Source organism: Sebastes umbrosus, chromosome 19 (assembly GCF_015220745.1).
Source record: "Sebastes umbrosus isolate fSebUmb1 chromosome 19, fSebUmb1.pri, whole genome shotgun sequence".
NCBI lineage: Eukaryota > Metazoa > Chordata > Actinopteri > Perciformes > Sebastidae > Sebastes > Sebastes umbrosus.
The window spans coordinates 5,315,791-5,333,243 of record NC_051287.1 but is presented as its reverse complement, the minus strand read 5'-3'; the positions used below and the strand labels follow the sequence as shown (position 1 = coordinate 5,333,243).

At 42.4% G+C, this 17,453-nt stretch overlaps 1 protein-coding gene across 5 annotated transcripts; it reads left to right on the top strand.

The window, feature by feature from the left end:
- The first annotated feature begins 994 nt into the window (after positions 1-994).
- LOC119478502 (3'-5' RNA helicase YTHDC2) lies at positions 995-17,149 on the top strand. 5 transcript variants are annotated; one of them, XM_037753304.1, is made up of 32 exons: positions 995-1,149; positions 1,651-1,717; positions 3,636-3,789; positions 3,983-4,073; positions 4,905-5,101; positions 5,471-5,673; positions 5,792-5,958; positions 6,219-6,321; positions 6,688-6,844; positions 6,975-7,082; positions 7,201-7,337; positions 7,713-7,848; positions 8,160-8,286; positions 8,579-8,644; positions 8,752-8,930; positions 9,094-9,190; positions 9,425-9,512; positions 9,733-9,813; positions 9,928-10,010; positions 10,420-10,525; positions 10,744-10,863; positions 11,023-11,295; positions 11,473-11,599; positions 11,741-11,946; positions 12,181-12,370; positions 12,601-12,689; positions 12,946-13,065; positions 13,397-13,548; positions 13,897-14,071; positions 14,952-15,161; positions 15,296-15,478; positions 16,455-17,149. In XM_037753304.1, the coding sequence occupies exons 3-32, from the start codon at positions 3,642-3,644 to the stop codon at positions 16,524-16,526; spliced, it is 4,191 nt and encodes a 1,396-aa protein (XP_037609232.1). In that variant the 5' UTR covers positions 995-1,149; positions 1,651-1,717; positions 3,636-3,641; the 3' UTR covers positions 16,527-17,149. The 5 variants fall into 5 exon arrangements, with proteins under 5 accessions (XP_037609232.1, XP_037609230.1, XP_037609227.1 ...); XM_037753302.1 differs by having other exon boundaries at positions 4,905-5,107; positions 14,955-15,161; XM_037753299.1 differs by having other exon boundaries at positions 4,905-5,107.
- The last annotated feature ends 304 nt before the right edge of the window (positions 17,150-17,453 follow it).

Genomic DNA, 17,453 nt, shown 5'->3' with positions numbered 1-17,453 from the left:
TGTAAAATGACAAAGTTTGTGACCTGGCAGCCATGTTGAGATCAAGTTGAGGAAATACCAAGCACCGCCCACCAGCCGGAGCCCAGCCAATAGGAACGCTCTCTCTCTGAAATGACCTGTGATTGGTCAAAGTCTCCCGTCACGAGCTAGATTTTTTTAAAGCCTGAAAACAGAGCCATGAGGAGGTGCAGAAGTCTAGTTATCTCTCAGATCACTTGAATTACAATATGCTTAAAGGTTATTATGGACTTTTTGCCCAATGATGCCAAAAATTAGTTAAGCTTTAAAGGTCCCATATTGTACGAAGTGAGATTTTCATGTCTTTTATATTATAAAGCAGGTTTAAGTGATATATAAATACTGTGAAAGTATCAAAACGCTCAATCCACAGATTAATACACACAGCCCATATTCAGAAATTGTGCGTTTGTAACAAGCCGTCAGGATTTCTGTCCATTTGTGATGTCACAAATATACAATATATATAGATTATTACACGGTTTTAAACATAAACATTCTAAATGTGTCCCAGTTTATTTCCTGTTGCAGTGGATTTAAATAACATCAGCTGACAGGAAGTAAACATGGACCCAATCTGTTTCCTAGCAACGCAATTCCGTTGCAATTCCGTTGAAATGCATTAAAACGGAGCGTTTCAGACAGAGGGTAAATTCAGGCAGACAGTATGAGGAAAATAAAGTGTTTTTTTGAACATTACAGCATGTAAACATGTTCTAGTAGAAACACAAAATACAAGTATGAACCTGAAAATGAGCACGACATGGGACCTTTAATGTTACCTGTTTAACATGAATATACTGCGTTAATCCAGAACCACATCTGAATTTCATGTTTTTTTAACAAGTTGTTATTAAACAATTATTTCAAATAAAATATTACAGATAATATACGGCATTACTTTGTAGAGTAAAAATTATGTTTTCAGGTTAGGTTTGTGATAATGCCTCATTTTATTCTGAAGGAGTCAGACCGGATGCACTTCTCGTTGTTTGGCGGCACTATTTGCCGGCGGCACGGAGGAAGAAACAGAACGTGACACCAACAAACGGCCAAAACACGCGGAACCTTTGACCTCCCGCCAGCCTGACTGGATGCTTTAATGTTAGAAGCTCTTCTCCACTAATCAAGGTAACATCACAGTATTCATATTCATTAGTTTAATGACAACAAGGTTAGTTATCTAACGTGTTATCTTGATGTGTCTCTCCGCCGTTAAGCTAACTGGAAACTCGGCTAACGTGAACTTTAGTTCCGTGTTTTGAAAACGCTCCTTACCGGTTAAAATGACGCACACAAGAAGAGGCTCATTCAGCTAACACAACAACAACACGTCCGCTAGTCGCTGATATAAGTGTTGTTAATTAAGTCTTGACAGTTTATTGTATATAGTACAAGTTAGCCCTGTAGTCTCAGGTGCCCTTGTGCCCTTGAGCAAGGCATCTACCCCCTAAAACTGCTCCCTTGTGCTGTATACAGGTAGGAGCTGCCCACTGCTGCTGTTATACTGGGATGGGTTAACTGCCTGTCTTAAGTCTACAGCTCTGCCAGCAGCTGAAGAACCACAATAAACATGTAATGTTAGCATTATAAATCCATAATCTTCTCTTCCTCTGTGTGTTTTCACTCCAGCAGCCGTGTTTGCTGTCCTCTGACCCTCTTTCAGTTTGAGTCCAGCCAGTATTGATCCTCCATACAGGTGAGACACAACATACAATTCAATTCAAACTTTATTGCAGACTCAAGGTCCAGATAAGAAAAAACAACAACAACAACAATACAATACATATAATACATTACAATACAGGAAGCACTATAAAAAGTCATGATTAAAAGATACTACAAATATTAATATTAATATAAATACATACATACATCAGTGCCTTACTATACCAGTGCCTCCACAGCTGTGATTGGTACGTGTAGTGCTAAATCTGATGTTAGACAACCTCAAGATGATGTCATTCTTAGAGTGATTAAGCCGGCATATAAATTTGTACATGAGATTTCTTAATACAGTTTGAAAAGTATTTATGCCTGCAGACACAAACATCTCACTTGCACTGGAACATCTTGGTCTTTTTAATAATATTCTCATTGCATCATTATATGCAACCTGAAGACCACAAATGGGCTGTATATGCAGTGGTGTACAGTATGCTCTGAACAGAGACATCTTCACTCTATCTGAACACATACTAAACTCCCGTGAGAGAATGTTTACAGATACAGGTACTTGATTATATATCTTCAGCAGAAATGTTAGTTAGTTAATTAGTAATGTTAGGCCTGTCACGATAACTACTTTTGTTGGACTATATATTGTCCCAGAAATAATTGCGATAATAAATATTATTGTCATTATTTTAAGACCATTTTATGCCATTGATATAATGATAAAATATTAGCTCAATAATGCCCTTTCAAAGAGCAATGAACTTCTAATTCTTAAAGGGACTGTATGTAACTTTTTACACATATGAATAATTTTTTTATTGTAAAAATGAGGGAACAGGTTGTAACCTAAGCTAAACAAAATGAGACCTTCCGCGACTTTCTGTATGCAATAAATGATCTTATTTTGTTGTTTTCTTGAAGGATGTTGAGCAATATGTGAAACTATTATCTAATTTTCACTAAGAAAAAAGTTATTATTTTTTTTACTATTATTTATTATTTTTTCTATTATTTTTATTATTATTATTATTATTATTATTATTATTATTATTATTATTATTATTATTTTTCTCTTTCCTTAATTTTATTTCAAGTTTGAATGCTGAAGTTGTTTTCCCTAGTGTACTTATTGTGTTCGTCTTTAAGCTCAACTACTTATACAATTGGTTTATAAACTATTGTAATTACGAACTGTAAATTGCATATATGAAAACAACCTCGAAAAAAAAAAATAAAGTATGAAAAAGGCTAATAAGACACTCAATAAATGCAGGTTTTAATATTTTTGTTTAGCGTGATATACCCCTGGCTCTTTTGTTATTGTTATAACTGAATGTGAATTATGTTCTTTTGTTTAATAAAGAAGGTAAGTAGATATATAAGTAGCCAACTAGTGTAAAATAATAGTCACCAGCCGCCACTGATCTAAACTATCCCCCTCTCACTATTGAGCATGGAAAGCCCAAATGTTATTATGAAACAATTTTCACATGGCTAATTATCACCCACTCTGCAAAGGTCAAGTTTCACCAACATTATCATGTAGCCTTTTAGCCACATAGTCACTGAAATAATTTGGTTGGAAGAAAGAGCAGAGGAAAGCAGAATGCCTTCAGGTGGGAGCCAACAAGAGTCCTATCACATGATCCACATCTATTGAGTTGAGACAGAGACGGTCTGTGGTGCCAAAGTGCAAGCAGCACTGAAGCTAACAGGCTGAGTAGTACTCATGTGTAAAACAGTTTCTTTATTTTCTAGAAAATGTACTGCATGGTACATATCAATATCACCACTCCAACCTCTCAAATACAGAAGCACTAATTTTGTCTTAACACAAGTAGCCATACAGGAATTTGTAATTAAATAGTATAACATTTTGAAACTTGAACACAAAATATCCTGCTGTCCCTGTGCTGAGATCCACTGTTGTTGTGTTGCAGTGCATCATGTCGAATGCTGGTACAGCAGCACAGAGACCAGCCAGGAGCCAGCAACGTGGTGGCTCCAAAGGCCTCAAAGAAATTCACATCGATGAAGAAGTCAAGATAGCGGTGAACCTCTCTCTGGAGAGGTTTCACTACGGTGACGAGAAAGGTATCGACTGTTTTTATGGTTTTATATCAGAAAGTAAAAGCAGAACACTTCTGTTTGGTCAATAATAGTCAGTTATATCATATGACAGAGGTACACCACTGTCACTACTCATCCCAGTGTGAGCAGGAACGTGTGATAGTTGAGTCTTGTAGGGTGTCCTAATATTTACTCTTTCCTCTCCCTGTCTGAGCAGAGATGGAATTTCCCTCCTCCCTGTCCAACACTGAGAGGGCTTTCATTCATCGAATGGCACAGTCCCTGGGTTACATTTCTAAGAGCAAAGGGTAAGTTCCTCCACCAGGACCTGTGTACATCATGCATCACTAAGAATATGCTCGTTCGAGATGAGCCAGGCCTGCGCAGAATCAATCACCGGCAATCGGCAAGCAATGCATGCCGTTTTAGATTTGTGTCCGACTTGCTCTGACGTTGTGCACACGTGTGCAAACATATCTTGTGTAGTTGCTGATAATAATAATAATTATAATAATGAAGGTTATTTATTTATATAGCACTTATCATAACGAGTGCTCATTACAAAGTGCTTTACAAGGCGGACATAAAAATAATAAAGGATAGAATCAGATGTCAGACACACACACATTTCAACATTTATTTATAAACAGATATAAATAAATCCCAACAAGCTTTTTGTCACCGGAGCTGAACATTTGTCAGACGCTGTTTCTATTTTTTCCTGTCGCTCATGTTGAATGCGCAACAACGGAGAAGGAACGGCTGATTTGTGAAGTTGAAATGAGGAGTTATCTATAGATACTTCCTCATTTCACAACAAAAACCTAAATAAGAGGCAGCTGGCTGGAGGGAGATCACCGGAAACATTCCTACTTGCTGTTTGCTATATTGTAGTCAACTTTGAGGGCCCCTGTCTACTGAATGGTTGATCATTCCGGTTAATCAAACCACTTTCTAACACTCATATAGGTTAACATGTAGGAAAACATTTGCTCAAATCGAAAGGGGTGAGGTCAGACAGCGATTGACTTCTGATGGAACCATTTACAGCAGCAGCTTGAATCAGTTTTTAAAAACATGTTAATGACAGAAATTTCTCTCTCTCTCTCTCTCTCTCTCTCTCTCTCTCTCTCTCTCAGGAAAGGACCGAATCGCTTCCTAACCATCAGGAAGAAGGGCGGTGCAGACAAACCTCGACCTACCATGCCCCTCACAGTCTCCCACAATTCCTTATATTTCATCCGCAGCCTACTTCAGAGGTTTCCCATCAGCAATAAGGAACGCATCGACATGCAGCCCAACAACAAAGGAGGCATGTCTGTGGCTGCAGAACCCGGTGAGAGTCAGTATCTGCCTTTAAACTAGAACTGTGTAGTGAGTTACACTGATGCAAAAATGGAAAAACTGATGTAATGTTGCCAGGGACCCAAGTCACCCAAATAATAATACCACTACTGATAGTCTGTCTCCAGTGTCACTGTAACTTAGAGGGAAAACATACACTCTCTCTCACACACACATGGATGTTGAAACAAAATCAACCTCACTGCTCACTCTGTATTGTTGAGTAGTAATAAAATGTACATATCCAACCAATCTAACTCCTCATACTATGCAAACATGACTAATTATTTCAAGATGGAAAAAACAAGTCAACAGGTGTGTTGTATAGTGTCACAAAATAATTCTTCAGCTCTTCCTTTAGACGTCAGTTGTGAGAGGAACCGGGCAAGCGGGCGCTTAAACAACGGCATACCCATGGTGCCTCGGAGGAGGAGTCCATCAGACCTGGACAGTTTTCGACGCTCCCTACCCGTGCATGAACGCCAGGACGAGATCGTCCAGCTCGTCAGAGAGAACCGGGTGGTGTTGGTGGTGGGAGAGACCGGCTCTGGAAAAACTACACAGGTGGGTTTGTCTGACAAACTTTCACATTTTTGGAGGCACTAAATCCGCTGATATTGGATAATTATTATGTAGTATCTGTGGTGTAAAAGGTAATCCAGTGTCACTGTGCATTGTCCAGATCCCACAGTTCCTGCTGGATGACTGCAGCAGGAAGGGAGAGCCCTGCAGGATCTTCTGCACTCAGCCTCGACGCCTGGCTGCCATCGCTGTGGCTGAGAGAGTGGCTGCCGAGAGAGGAGAGAGCGTGGGCCAGACCATCGGTTATCACATCAGACTAGAGAGCAGGTACATCACGTCACAGACATTTATCTTTGGTAGAAAGACACCAACACTTCATATGTTAATAATATACACTCACAGTAGAGCAGCTAGTTACATTCAAGGACGAGCTACAGTAGCTGCCAATCAGCAAATCAATACAACTTGAGTTAGAATCCAGTTCAATCAGATATACCGTAGATCACAGATATATACATTTGCAAGCTTGTGGAACACTTCTATTCTATTGCTTAATATGAAAATAACTGTTGACTTTGAAACCTCAGGGTCTCGCCCAAGACACTGCTGACCTTTTGCACCAGTGGAGTGTTCCTCAGGACATTGATGGCAGGAGACGCCAGCCTGACGACTGTCACACACGCCATTGTGGTGAGCATCAAACAAACTACAAATAAACAGGACATAAAGTCTCATCATAAAGATGCTTAACTCTGTAATCCTGCTTTATGGAGTTGGGATTGTTCTTTGAGGAGTAACATAACTGAAAAGCAGTGTTTTGCTGCCCTCCCTGGTTGTAATGTGAGTAACCACACCCAGCAGTGATGTCACCGGGTCCACCAGTACATCACTGCTAGAAGCTGTTTAACCACTGGAAGTCAGCAAAACAAGATGTTCAGGGGGTGTTAAGTTCCTCAAGTTTCCTCTCTAAAGGTGTTTCAGCTCCCAGTTTGACTTTTATTTTGACCTCTCTGATAAAACTCACCGTGTTAAAGTGACTGTGCTGTGTTTTAACAGGACGAGGTGCACGAGCGTGATGGTTTGACCGACTTCCTGCTCACTAAGATGCGGGATGTTCTCCAGAAGATCCCCACGCTGAAACTGATCCTGTCCAGTGCAGCTCTGGATGTAGACCTGTTCCTTAAGTACTTTGGCTCCTGCCCTGTCATCCACCGTACGTCCTGCTAACTAACTCTGTGTTCATTAAATGAATGCTCATAGAAGGTGTTAACTGCTTTAGAGGTTTGCTTCTAAATTAGTGCAGTTTGCATGTTTGAGTCAGAGTTTTTGTTTTGTATGTTCAGTCACAGGAAGAATGTTTGAAGTGAAGGAACTCTTTCTGGAGGACATCCTGAGGATGACGGGCTTTAACAATAAGGACATGAGGAAATACAAGGAAGAGACACAGAAAAGTATGAAGCTTTTTATTAATTAGTCCAACGGAGTCAGTCTAAATTTAAAAACTATGCATCACAGCCTTCCACCTGTCTTAATCCTCCTCTGTGTAATATCACTTGCTCTGGTTCTCAGAGGAGAAGAAGCAGAAATGTTTGACGGAGTGGTGTAAGGCAGTAGAGGAGGAGAGACAGAGGAGCCCTGTGTCCGTCCCCGGCTTCCTCCAGGACAGCAGCTCCCCGGACAGAGAGGACAGCACCTTCAACAAGCCGGTAAACCAACACACACACACACACACACACACACACACACACACACACACACACACACACACACACACACACACACACACACACACACACACACATACACACACATACACACATAGGCCCTGTTCAGACCTGGTATTAACATGCATCCTGAGTGATCCGAACACAAGTGCACAGCAAGTACGTCTATTCATACCTGGCATTGGAATGCGTCTCCACATGCGTCTTGAGTGGCCACTTGTGATCCGATCTCACTTCCCTGCTCTATATGCAATAAACATGTAGTAAACACACGGCTAATACATGTCTCTATTTGGTAATGGTTTCATCCAGACAAGTTGTGTTGAGTATGGGTGTGTTGATGTTGATGATTCACAGACTGAGAATGACACGGAGCAGCTGGAGCCGTGGCTGCTGAAGGAGATGGACTCGTGCATCTCCAACATTTTCCTCGGTGAAGACCAGGATGCTTTCATTCAGCTCTTCAACCTCATCCTCTATGAAAGTGTGAACGGTAAGGACTCACGGGGCTTTTACTTCCTCCTTTCTGCAATCATTCATTCATTGTGCAACTTTGAAAATAGGCTTGTTCGAGATGATGCTGATGGCGCATTAGTATGTGTATTTAGAGCGTGGTATCGATCTTCTCCTCTAACTCTCAGCAAAAAACTCTGCAAAAAAGCGCATTTCCCAAAATGTTGAACTGTTTCCTTGGTAATTAACATTTGAGTGTGCTGTCCTGAACATACATTGTGGGTGTAGAAAAATTAATGGATGTATTAAAGTTATGAAGGCTGAGGCTCAATACTTGTATTCTCTACCCAGTGGACTACAGGCACAGTGACACCGGGGCCACGCCTCTGATGGTGGCAGCAGGTCGAGGGTTCCTCACGCAGATGGAGCAGCTGCTCAACATGGGGGCAGACATCAACATGAAGGCATCCAACGGGTGGTAGGACACCCACCATGTTCTGTTACCCAGCTGATGTTATGCTAAATGAAGTCCAAATCTAAATTTATTGGGTTTCACGACCATTTTTGTTTTTAGTTTTCCTTTCATTGTCCTTAGAAATGGAGGGAGTCTTCACGATATAACCAATAATGTAGCTGTACGAACTGCAAACTTTACATTTATCACTTCTAAATCTGTATATGTACCTACAATGTTGTTTTGTTTTCATATTCCTTCAAGCTGTTTGGTACATGTGAATGTATTGAGCGACAGTGTTTGTATCTCATTTCAGGTCAGCCTTAGACTTTGCCAAACACTTCCAGCAGACAGACGCTATGGATCTACTCAAATCTTCCATGTGAGTGTAATGTTGACTGTGAATGAAGGCTCGTCATACTGTTTGAGAAGGTTTATAAACTTATCGGGCTCCCGTCTGCTTACACCTACACTCCTGTTACTGTGCAGTCCTTTGGGAGAGGAGGGCTGCCCGGATGAGTCCACTCTGGTGCAGTGTGGCAGCACAGAGATGAGCACTGAAGAGCAGGAGCTGCTCAAACTGTACCACCACAGCTTTGACGATGAGCGGGTGGACCTGGACCTCATCATGGATCTGCTGCACAACATCTGCTCCACCACCGGCGACGGTGAGCCTTCGCACTGGATTTTTTAACAACACAGCTGCTTATTGAGCAGCGTTATTGACCCCGTTGCCTGGTGAACATGTCTATTAATCCCAGTCAGATTTCAGGGAACACGGATGATATTTCAGGATTATGAGAATGTGAGCTTTTATCTGTTGGTCTTCAGGTGCTGTCCTGATTTTCCTTCCTGGATACGATGAGATAGTGACACTAAGGGACCGCATCCTGTATGACGATAAGAGGTTCTCCACCCACCCTGACAGGTGAAACACATGCTGTACATAAGACGAATGGAAAATGCAATACCTATAGTACTGTATGTTTTTAGTTATGTTAATTTAAAGTCATGATAAGTTAGAGATGTTTCTTGATGGTATTTTAACTTATGATAAATACAGCATTCTTAAAATGGGTGTAGACTCGGTCCTTGCCTTAAACATGGGCCTTATTATTATTATTATGTTGTGTGTCTCTGACAGAGTTGTGTTGTCTCTCAGGTACCAGGTGTTCACTCTACATTCAGACATGCAGACTCTGGATCAGAAGAGAGCCATGAAGACCTCTCCACCTGGTATCAGGAAGATAGTGAGTCTCTGATGTCACTCAAGACACGCACACTATTCCCCAACATCAACACCGAGCAGCACATTCCTGTTACCCCACCCTTCTTCTTCTTCCGTCTGTATGACGCATTCTGTCTATTGACTATGACAAGTAGCTGCTGACTGATGACTAGTAAAGGAAATATGAAGGGAATTCACCCTCTATCAAGTTGGATAACAACTGGCCATTTTTTTCCTTTCAGATTCTTTCAACTAACATTGCTGAGACGAGCATCACCATCAACGATGTGATCTTTGTCATCGATTCGGGAAAGGTCAAAGAGGTACGGTTACTGCTGAAGAGTTGTTGGATTTACAACACAAGAGTAACATGAAGTCTAACAATAGATAGAAGTCCAGTTAGTAATTAACTCTCGAATGTTTTTTTCCTGTTGTAGAAGTCCTTTGATACCGTCAGTCATGTATCCATGTTAAAGACGGTTTGGATCTCGAAAGCCAGCGCTCTGCAAAGGAAGGGAAGGTAACATCAACAATGTCCATATTCTGAATTTTGAATGACTTCATAAGATGTTAAATCTTACATCTCACCTGATATTTTATGCTTGTGACTAAATGTAAAAGCCTCGGCTGTTAATATCAGTTTTTAAGCCCTGATACTGGCTGCACGGTGGTGCAGTGGTTAGCACTGTCGCCTCGCAGCAAGAGGGCCTTCTGTGCGCATGAAGGTTGGGGTTAAGTGTGTCAGCCAGTGTTGCCAGATCTTGCAAGAGAAATAAGCAACCAGGTCTAATAGAAACAAGCCCAAAAGAAGCAATTGGCTCCAGCTCCCCCCCCGCGACCCTGAATAGGATAAGCAATTAAAGATAATGGATGATGGAACTAAGTTTGAATCATCTAAAGAATCTACTGAATGTGTGACCTGTCCACAGAGCCGGCCGCTGCAGACCAGGGATTTGCTTCCACCTCTTCAGTCGACTCAGGTTCAAAAACATGCTGGAGTTCCAGGTTCCACAGCTGCTCCGGATGCCACTGCAGGTAGCAACACACACACACACACACACACACACACACACACACACACACTCCTCTATATCTTTACATAGACAATAGTTGTTTACTGCTATATTAATGCTCTGGATATCATATAGCACCTTTAAGTAAATCTTGATGAGCACCAACACAGTGTTACTTAAAGAATGCAGTAGACTTAATAATGATAATTAATAATATGTCATGTTGTGTGTGTGTGTCAGGAACTGTGTCTGCAGACCAAACTGCTGGTCCCGTCCTCCTGTAAGGTAGCTGAGTTCTTGTCCCGAGCTCCACAGCCTCCTGCTCCACATGCCATCAGGAACGCTGTGCAGATGCTAAAGGTAACAAATACTAACACAAATATTACTATATACCTCAATTAATTCTGATCTCTGACACACAGACAAGCCTCCACATGCACGCCGACACATCCACATGCAGTATTCCAGCAACTCAAAAGTCATTGAGTTAATACTGATTCCCACCACCTTTCTCTTCAGACAATAGATGCTATGGACCAGTATGAAGACCTGACTGATCTGGGCTACCACCTGGCTGATCTACCTGTGGAGCCCCACCTGGGCAAGATGGTGCTGTGCGCTGTGGTGCTCAAGTGTCTGGACCCCATTCTAACCATTGCCTGTACGCTGGCCTACCGTGACCCCTTCGTCCTTCCCGCCCAGGGAGCTCAGAAAAGAGCTGCTCTACACTACCGCAAACGTTTCACTTGCAGCACCTTCAGCGACCACATGGCCCTGCTGAGAGCCTTCCAGGTAGGTGTGGGGGTCTATATAAGATGTGTGTTTTGGGTCATTTGAGGGGAGAATGCTCTCAACGTGGGTATTACAACCCCCTTAGTGATCACAATAAATTAATAAATAGAGCAGCCTTATTATGAAGTCATATTCCATAGTTGAAACAAGCATCCTTTTTGTCCTGTGTGGTGTCAGGCATGGCAGAAGGCCCGCAGCGAAGGCTGGGAGAGATCCTTCTGTGAGAAGAACTTTCTGTCCCAGGCCACCATGGACATGATACTTGGCATGAGGACGCAGCTGCTGGGACAGCTCCGTGCCATCGGTCAGTTCCACTTTCATTTCCTTTATATTCTACACTCAACATGTGTTACTGCCTGTTATCTATTATTGGCCTTTTGGTTTTCTCGGTGTCGTTATCACATTAATGGAGATTAGAATTTAACACGGCCTCTTTGTTACCCAGGTTTCGTGCGAGCCCGTGGGGGCAGCGACATCCGAGACGTGAATCTGAACTCTGAGAACTGGGCCGTGGTGAAGGCAGCCCTGGTGGCTGGCATGTACCCAAACCTGGTCCACATCAACCCGGAGACCTCCTTGCTGTCTAGTAACAGAGAGAAGAAGGTCCACTTTCATCCCACATCCATCCTGAGCCAGTCCCAGTTCAAGGAGGTAGGAAAACAAATCATTTCATTTAATATGTAATTCAGTCTGTACATTGTGGTCTTATCACTAAAGGGATCTTAACTCACCTTCTATTGATGGAGTATCAGCGGGGGGCGGGGCTTAGACGAGGGTCAGTTGGAGTATGATACAGATGTAATTGCATAAATATAAACGGTGTTCTTCTAACCCATGGGTATAAGCTTAACTCACCTCTGTCTGTGTGTGTTTGCTGTTGTTTAGAACGGCCCACCCAAATCGGCCCCGCCCCTTCCCACAGAGTGGTTGATCTACGACGAGATGAGCCGAGGCCACCGGATGGCCAGCGTCCGCTGTTGCTCCATGACGACTCCCATCGTTGTGGCCATATTTGGAGGGTGTGCCAAACTACCCAGCTCTGCCCTGCAGGAACCTGCTGTACAGAAGGCTTCTGGTAAACTATTCAAATCTCAGGCATTTATTTAAGTATGGCAAGACATTTAGACTATTGGCCAGACTGCCGTGAATTTCTCATGGTCCCTGATAATACTGACCCCTTGACCTTTACGCCTTTAGTCTAAAACACTGCTGGGCACTGTGCATTTTTGAGTGTTTTATGACAGAAGTTGATTTAGAAGCCCGTCTGTGTAGATTCAGTCTTTGTCTCCATGTTGTTTCCTTCAGACGGTCCGCAGGACGGCAGTGATAGTGAGACAGAGGACCTATCTGAGCTGAGGATTGATGACTGGCTCGTCTTCCAATTGGACAGAGAGGTGAGGGAACATCGCTGTCGACCTTCCAACCTTTTGAATCTTAATTTATGAATTTTAAAGGGATAGTTAGGAGTTTGTCAGCGTGGTTGTACGAGGTCCTTCTCCATAGTAGATGGAGTTTGGAGCAAAGCAATGTACTGCTGTGGACGGGGGGGGCAGCAACAAAACGGATTTTAGACACCTAAAAATATCTATATCAGGTTAAGTATACGCATATCCATGCCGTTTTATCTCATGTTGTGTGTCATGATTTCAGGCTGCAGGACTGGTGTTTGAACTGAGGCAGAAGTGGCAAAATCTGTTCATCAAGAGGACCCGTTGTCCTTCGAAGCCCTGGTCTCAACAAGACGAGGCCATCATCCGGACCCTGGTTTCTGTATGTCCTATTCTCTTTTCTTCCTCGAACTTTCACTGGTTTCACAGGAAGTAACAACGACACAGAGCAACGCCAGTGTATGTAGGTCTCAAATATCTGATGAGCAGCCTCAGACAAGTTGTCCTCCTCCTCCTCCTCTTCTTTTTAGAGTATTATGGCTGGGAATGTATGTTTGAGTTGAGAAGTCCTTCACGGCTGTGGTTTGCGTTCCCTGCCTTGTTTCATCCATGTGCTTAACTTTAACATTTAATGTGTACACTTCATTCTTGAGGTAGTTTGGGTGCTGTTTGCTGTTAAGTAAATGACTGGAGCTCAAACTGATGTCCTTCAGGTGCTCGCAGCAGAGGAGCAGGAAGTAGGCCTGCAGCAGCCCACGGGGATCGGCCAGCGGCCCCGGCCCATGTCATCAGAGGACGGGCCCCAGGCTTCAGGGAAGAACTCCAAGAACGGCCTCCGACTACCCACCAACACCACCAATGACAAGTAGTCTCAACAACATTTCTATTGCAGTGTAATGTATTGTGGTTCTTTAAGATATTAACATTTTGATTGTCCTGCCTGGCAAAGAATCATCTCCATTTTCCTCATTTAGCTTCTGGTTATACTGTTACTTTCTTAAAGGGAAAATTGGCCACCTTTTAATGTGGATGTTCAATCAGTGTTGATGGTAAATGTAGTCAATTGAAGCAATATGGATGCTGGTTCTCTCTGCAGTTGTGGTTAATGAAGGCCCAGGCTGGTGTTTGAGAATGTAGGATAATCAGTCATGTTCTATTTTCATGTTTCCCTTCATACTCACACTACTGCTCCGTTTTATCACGTTCCCCTCAGGTCCTGCAGGATGGCAGCAACCTCAAGCCTGCCACAGATGAAAGCCCACAGCAGAGACGAGGCCTCGCTGCCCATAAATCAGCTCTCTGATGACCCTCACTCCTCCACTAGTTCTTCCTGCTCTGTGACCTTGGACAGTCCGTCTGACAGCCCCTGTCCTTCCTCCTCAGGAAAGGTATGCTATACTGTCATTGACTGTTGTCAGGCTATTAAACAGGAGTTATCAGTCGCTTCAAGCCCCATAGATGTGGGTCAATAGGGGCCTACTACACCCACTAGTAGGTTTTATCATCTATTCACATTGCAGATCACCAAAAGAAGGTATAAAAGAACACAACAGCGACATCTAGTGATCGTATTTTTTTTCGCCTAAACCTAAAGAAGTGGTAGATTCGATGCCGAAACCTAAAGAATCCTTTTTGTTTACGTTCAAAACGTAACGTTTCATTCAGTTTTACATGTTAGAATGTGTTGCTTTTAAGTTTCACTTTCACTTTTACAACGTAGTAGGTGTAGTAGGCCCCTACTGACCCACATCTATGGTGCTTATAGCGACCGATAACGCCTATTTAATGACCTGATAACAGTCGAATCGGGTGCCCTCGTTCCTCTTATCCGGCCGGTAGGGGCCGCAAGTGAACAACAACTGCTTCAGTTGCAAAAGGCATTTTTGGCAACCGGCTCGGCTAAAATCAAATCATTCTTTGTTGCAGACCACATTTTAACCACTATCTTCTTAAAGTGAAAACATGAGGCAGCTCGTTGTCAGCGTAGTAAACAACTCTACTGCGTTTGTCCCCTTAAAGTGAGGATCATCATGGAACATTCCTGTATTTACCACTTTGTCAGCTGTTTGTGGGCAGCTGTACTGTGGTCGTGTGGGAATTTATCAGCAGAGGATGTCTCTGAGAGCTTGTGATGATGCTGTGGTGAATCCTCTGCAGAGTTGAACAGGAGGTGCATGTCACCCTGAGAGCCTTCAGTGATAGGATAGACATATTTCATTTTACTAGTTACTATCTCATCAACAAATAATAATTGTTGTTTTCCTCCAGCAGACCTCTAAGCCACTGTCCCCTCAGCTGGTGTTGCCATCTGTGCGGTACTTCATCATGAAGAGCAGCAATGTCAGGAACATCGACATTTCTCAGCAGAAAGGTATCTGGTCCACCACACCAACCAACGAGGCCAAACTCACCAAGGCCTTCCTGGAGAATACCGTCATCATCCTCATCTTCTCTGTTCAGGGCTCTGGACACTTCCAGGTAACACTCTGACAGATAGGAAAACCAATGCTACAATATGTAGTGTGGTTTCTGTTATCATAGTTTCGACCACATGTGCCAGAATCTTGGCAAATAAGGATCTTTAAAAGTGATGTATTTTGTCATTTTCACAGGGCTACGCTCACATGACGTCAATCATCAGTCAGGAGAGCTGCCAGGACTGGGGCTTCATGGGACTAGGAGGGGTTTTCAGCGTTGAGTGGATCCACAAGAAGAGTCTTCCCTTCCAGTGCACCCAACACATCCTCAACCCGTGGAACGACAACAAGAAGGTCCAGATCAGCAGGGACGGCCAGGTGAGGGGTCGGCTTCATCTCATAGAGGCCGTTTCGTTACGGTTCCACTCTGACAACATGAATCATTTGAAGCCTTCCTGTGGCATCCTGCTCCCAGCAGAGCAGGGAATAACACAGTCAACAGTCGATGACTGAAATCATTACAAACAGAAAATCATAACTGAAATACAGGAAAGCAAGGTGTAACAGGACGTTCCCATGTATTCCTGCATCTTTATTATCTATTTCACAAATACTTCTCATTGTTGCATGCTGCTCGGACCACAGGTCATTGTATACAGTGAGGCAACGTTTCAAAAAATGGTCTCACTGCAATGAAATGGCTACTATGGGGACTAACATCATCACACATGAATATAGTTGGTTTCATTGGATCCACAAGAGTCTCAGCTTTACAGTGATATTCAAATTATGTAATTCAAGACTGTTTAGGGACCCCAGTATGCAGAAATATTCAAACACCATTTTAGAATAGGAGAAAATAACTTGTTTACTGTATACTGTATTCAAAAAACTGCATGTGATTATCATAAAGTGGGCATGTCTGTAAAGGGGAGACTCGTGGGTACCCATAGAACCCATTTTCATCCACATATCTTGAGGTCAGAGGTCAAGGGACTCCTTTAAAAATGGCCATGCTAGTTTTTTCTTTCTAAAGTGTAGCCCAACTTTGGAGCGTTATTTAGCCTCCTTCCTGACAAGGAGGTATGACATGTTTTTCTAGTTCCACATGATATCTGAAGCTTCACTCTAGCCCTAAAAGTGAACCTGCTAGAGCCTGTGAAAGACAGTAAATGCAGTGATCCCGCTGGTCTCAGAGGGTTAAACAATTAATTGATTATCACGTTATGTCTACGGCGTAGAATAGTAATAGTAGAATAGCGTAAGTTGGTAGTGTTCTCTTTTTGCCAGTGGATGATGCACTTCCTTTGCATTTTCAACATTTCCCCGTCTCTCTCTCTTTTGTCTCATGTAGGAGTTGGAGTCCGAAGCAGGCAGCCAGCTGTTGTTACTGTGGGAGAGAAACTCCGGGAATCAAGTTCAATAAGAAGTAGCAGCGGACCACGTTTTGTTCTTACTCAACTCCAACTACATGCAAACGTTGTATATTGATAGAAACATGTATTTTTCTATCAAATCTACTAGATAGAACATGTTATTGTTCCTTTAACAGTACAAGGATTGCACTACCACGGGACAAAGGAAGCTCTGCTCTGGTTCTGTGTTTTGTCTATTTAATGAGTTCTCATGCAGTTTTTATTCTTTGTATTCAAAATGGTACTTCTTAAACCGTATGTTCACAATCAAATGTCTCTGTGGAGGTTCTAACATGAGTTAGAATGTGTGAAACATGTTAGTATCACTATTTTTGATTTGATAAATCAAAAGCTATTACAGTTCATGCAGATTGTTGTAATGATGAGTTTTTATGGTAACTGACACGTGTGCACTACTTACAGCACAAAAACATCGGGGACTATTTGTGGGACTCATTTTAATCATTTATATGTCAACTTTTGGTTACCTGGATGAAGACAGAAATAATATATGTTGTTAGCATTTGAATGTTTGACTTTAATGCTGCTGTATGAGGAGAGGTGAAAAGTGAGTTCAGGCATCCTCATCATTGTTAATGTGTTTACAAAAATAAATATTGATTTCATCTTAAAACCCCGTCAGTGTGATTTCCAACTCGTGTCATGTCCATTTGCAACAGCTTGTTTAATCTCGGTGGAACAGTAAGAAAGTGGTCTGATATATCAGTAACGAGCATACCAGACACTCTATGCTTATTTGTACAGTTGGTTATAATCTATAATATAATATAATATATACCCAATTTATGTAATTCAAATACACCATTTAAGAATAGGCTAAAATAACACATTATACTGCATGCAAAAAACTGCATGTGATTATCATAAAGTGGACATGTATGTAAAGGGGAGACTCGTGGGTACCCATAGAACCCATT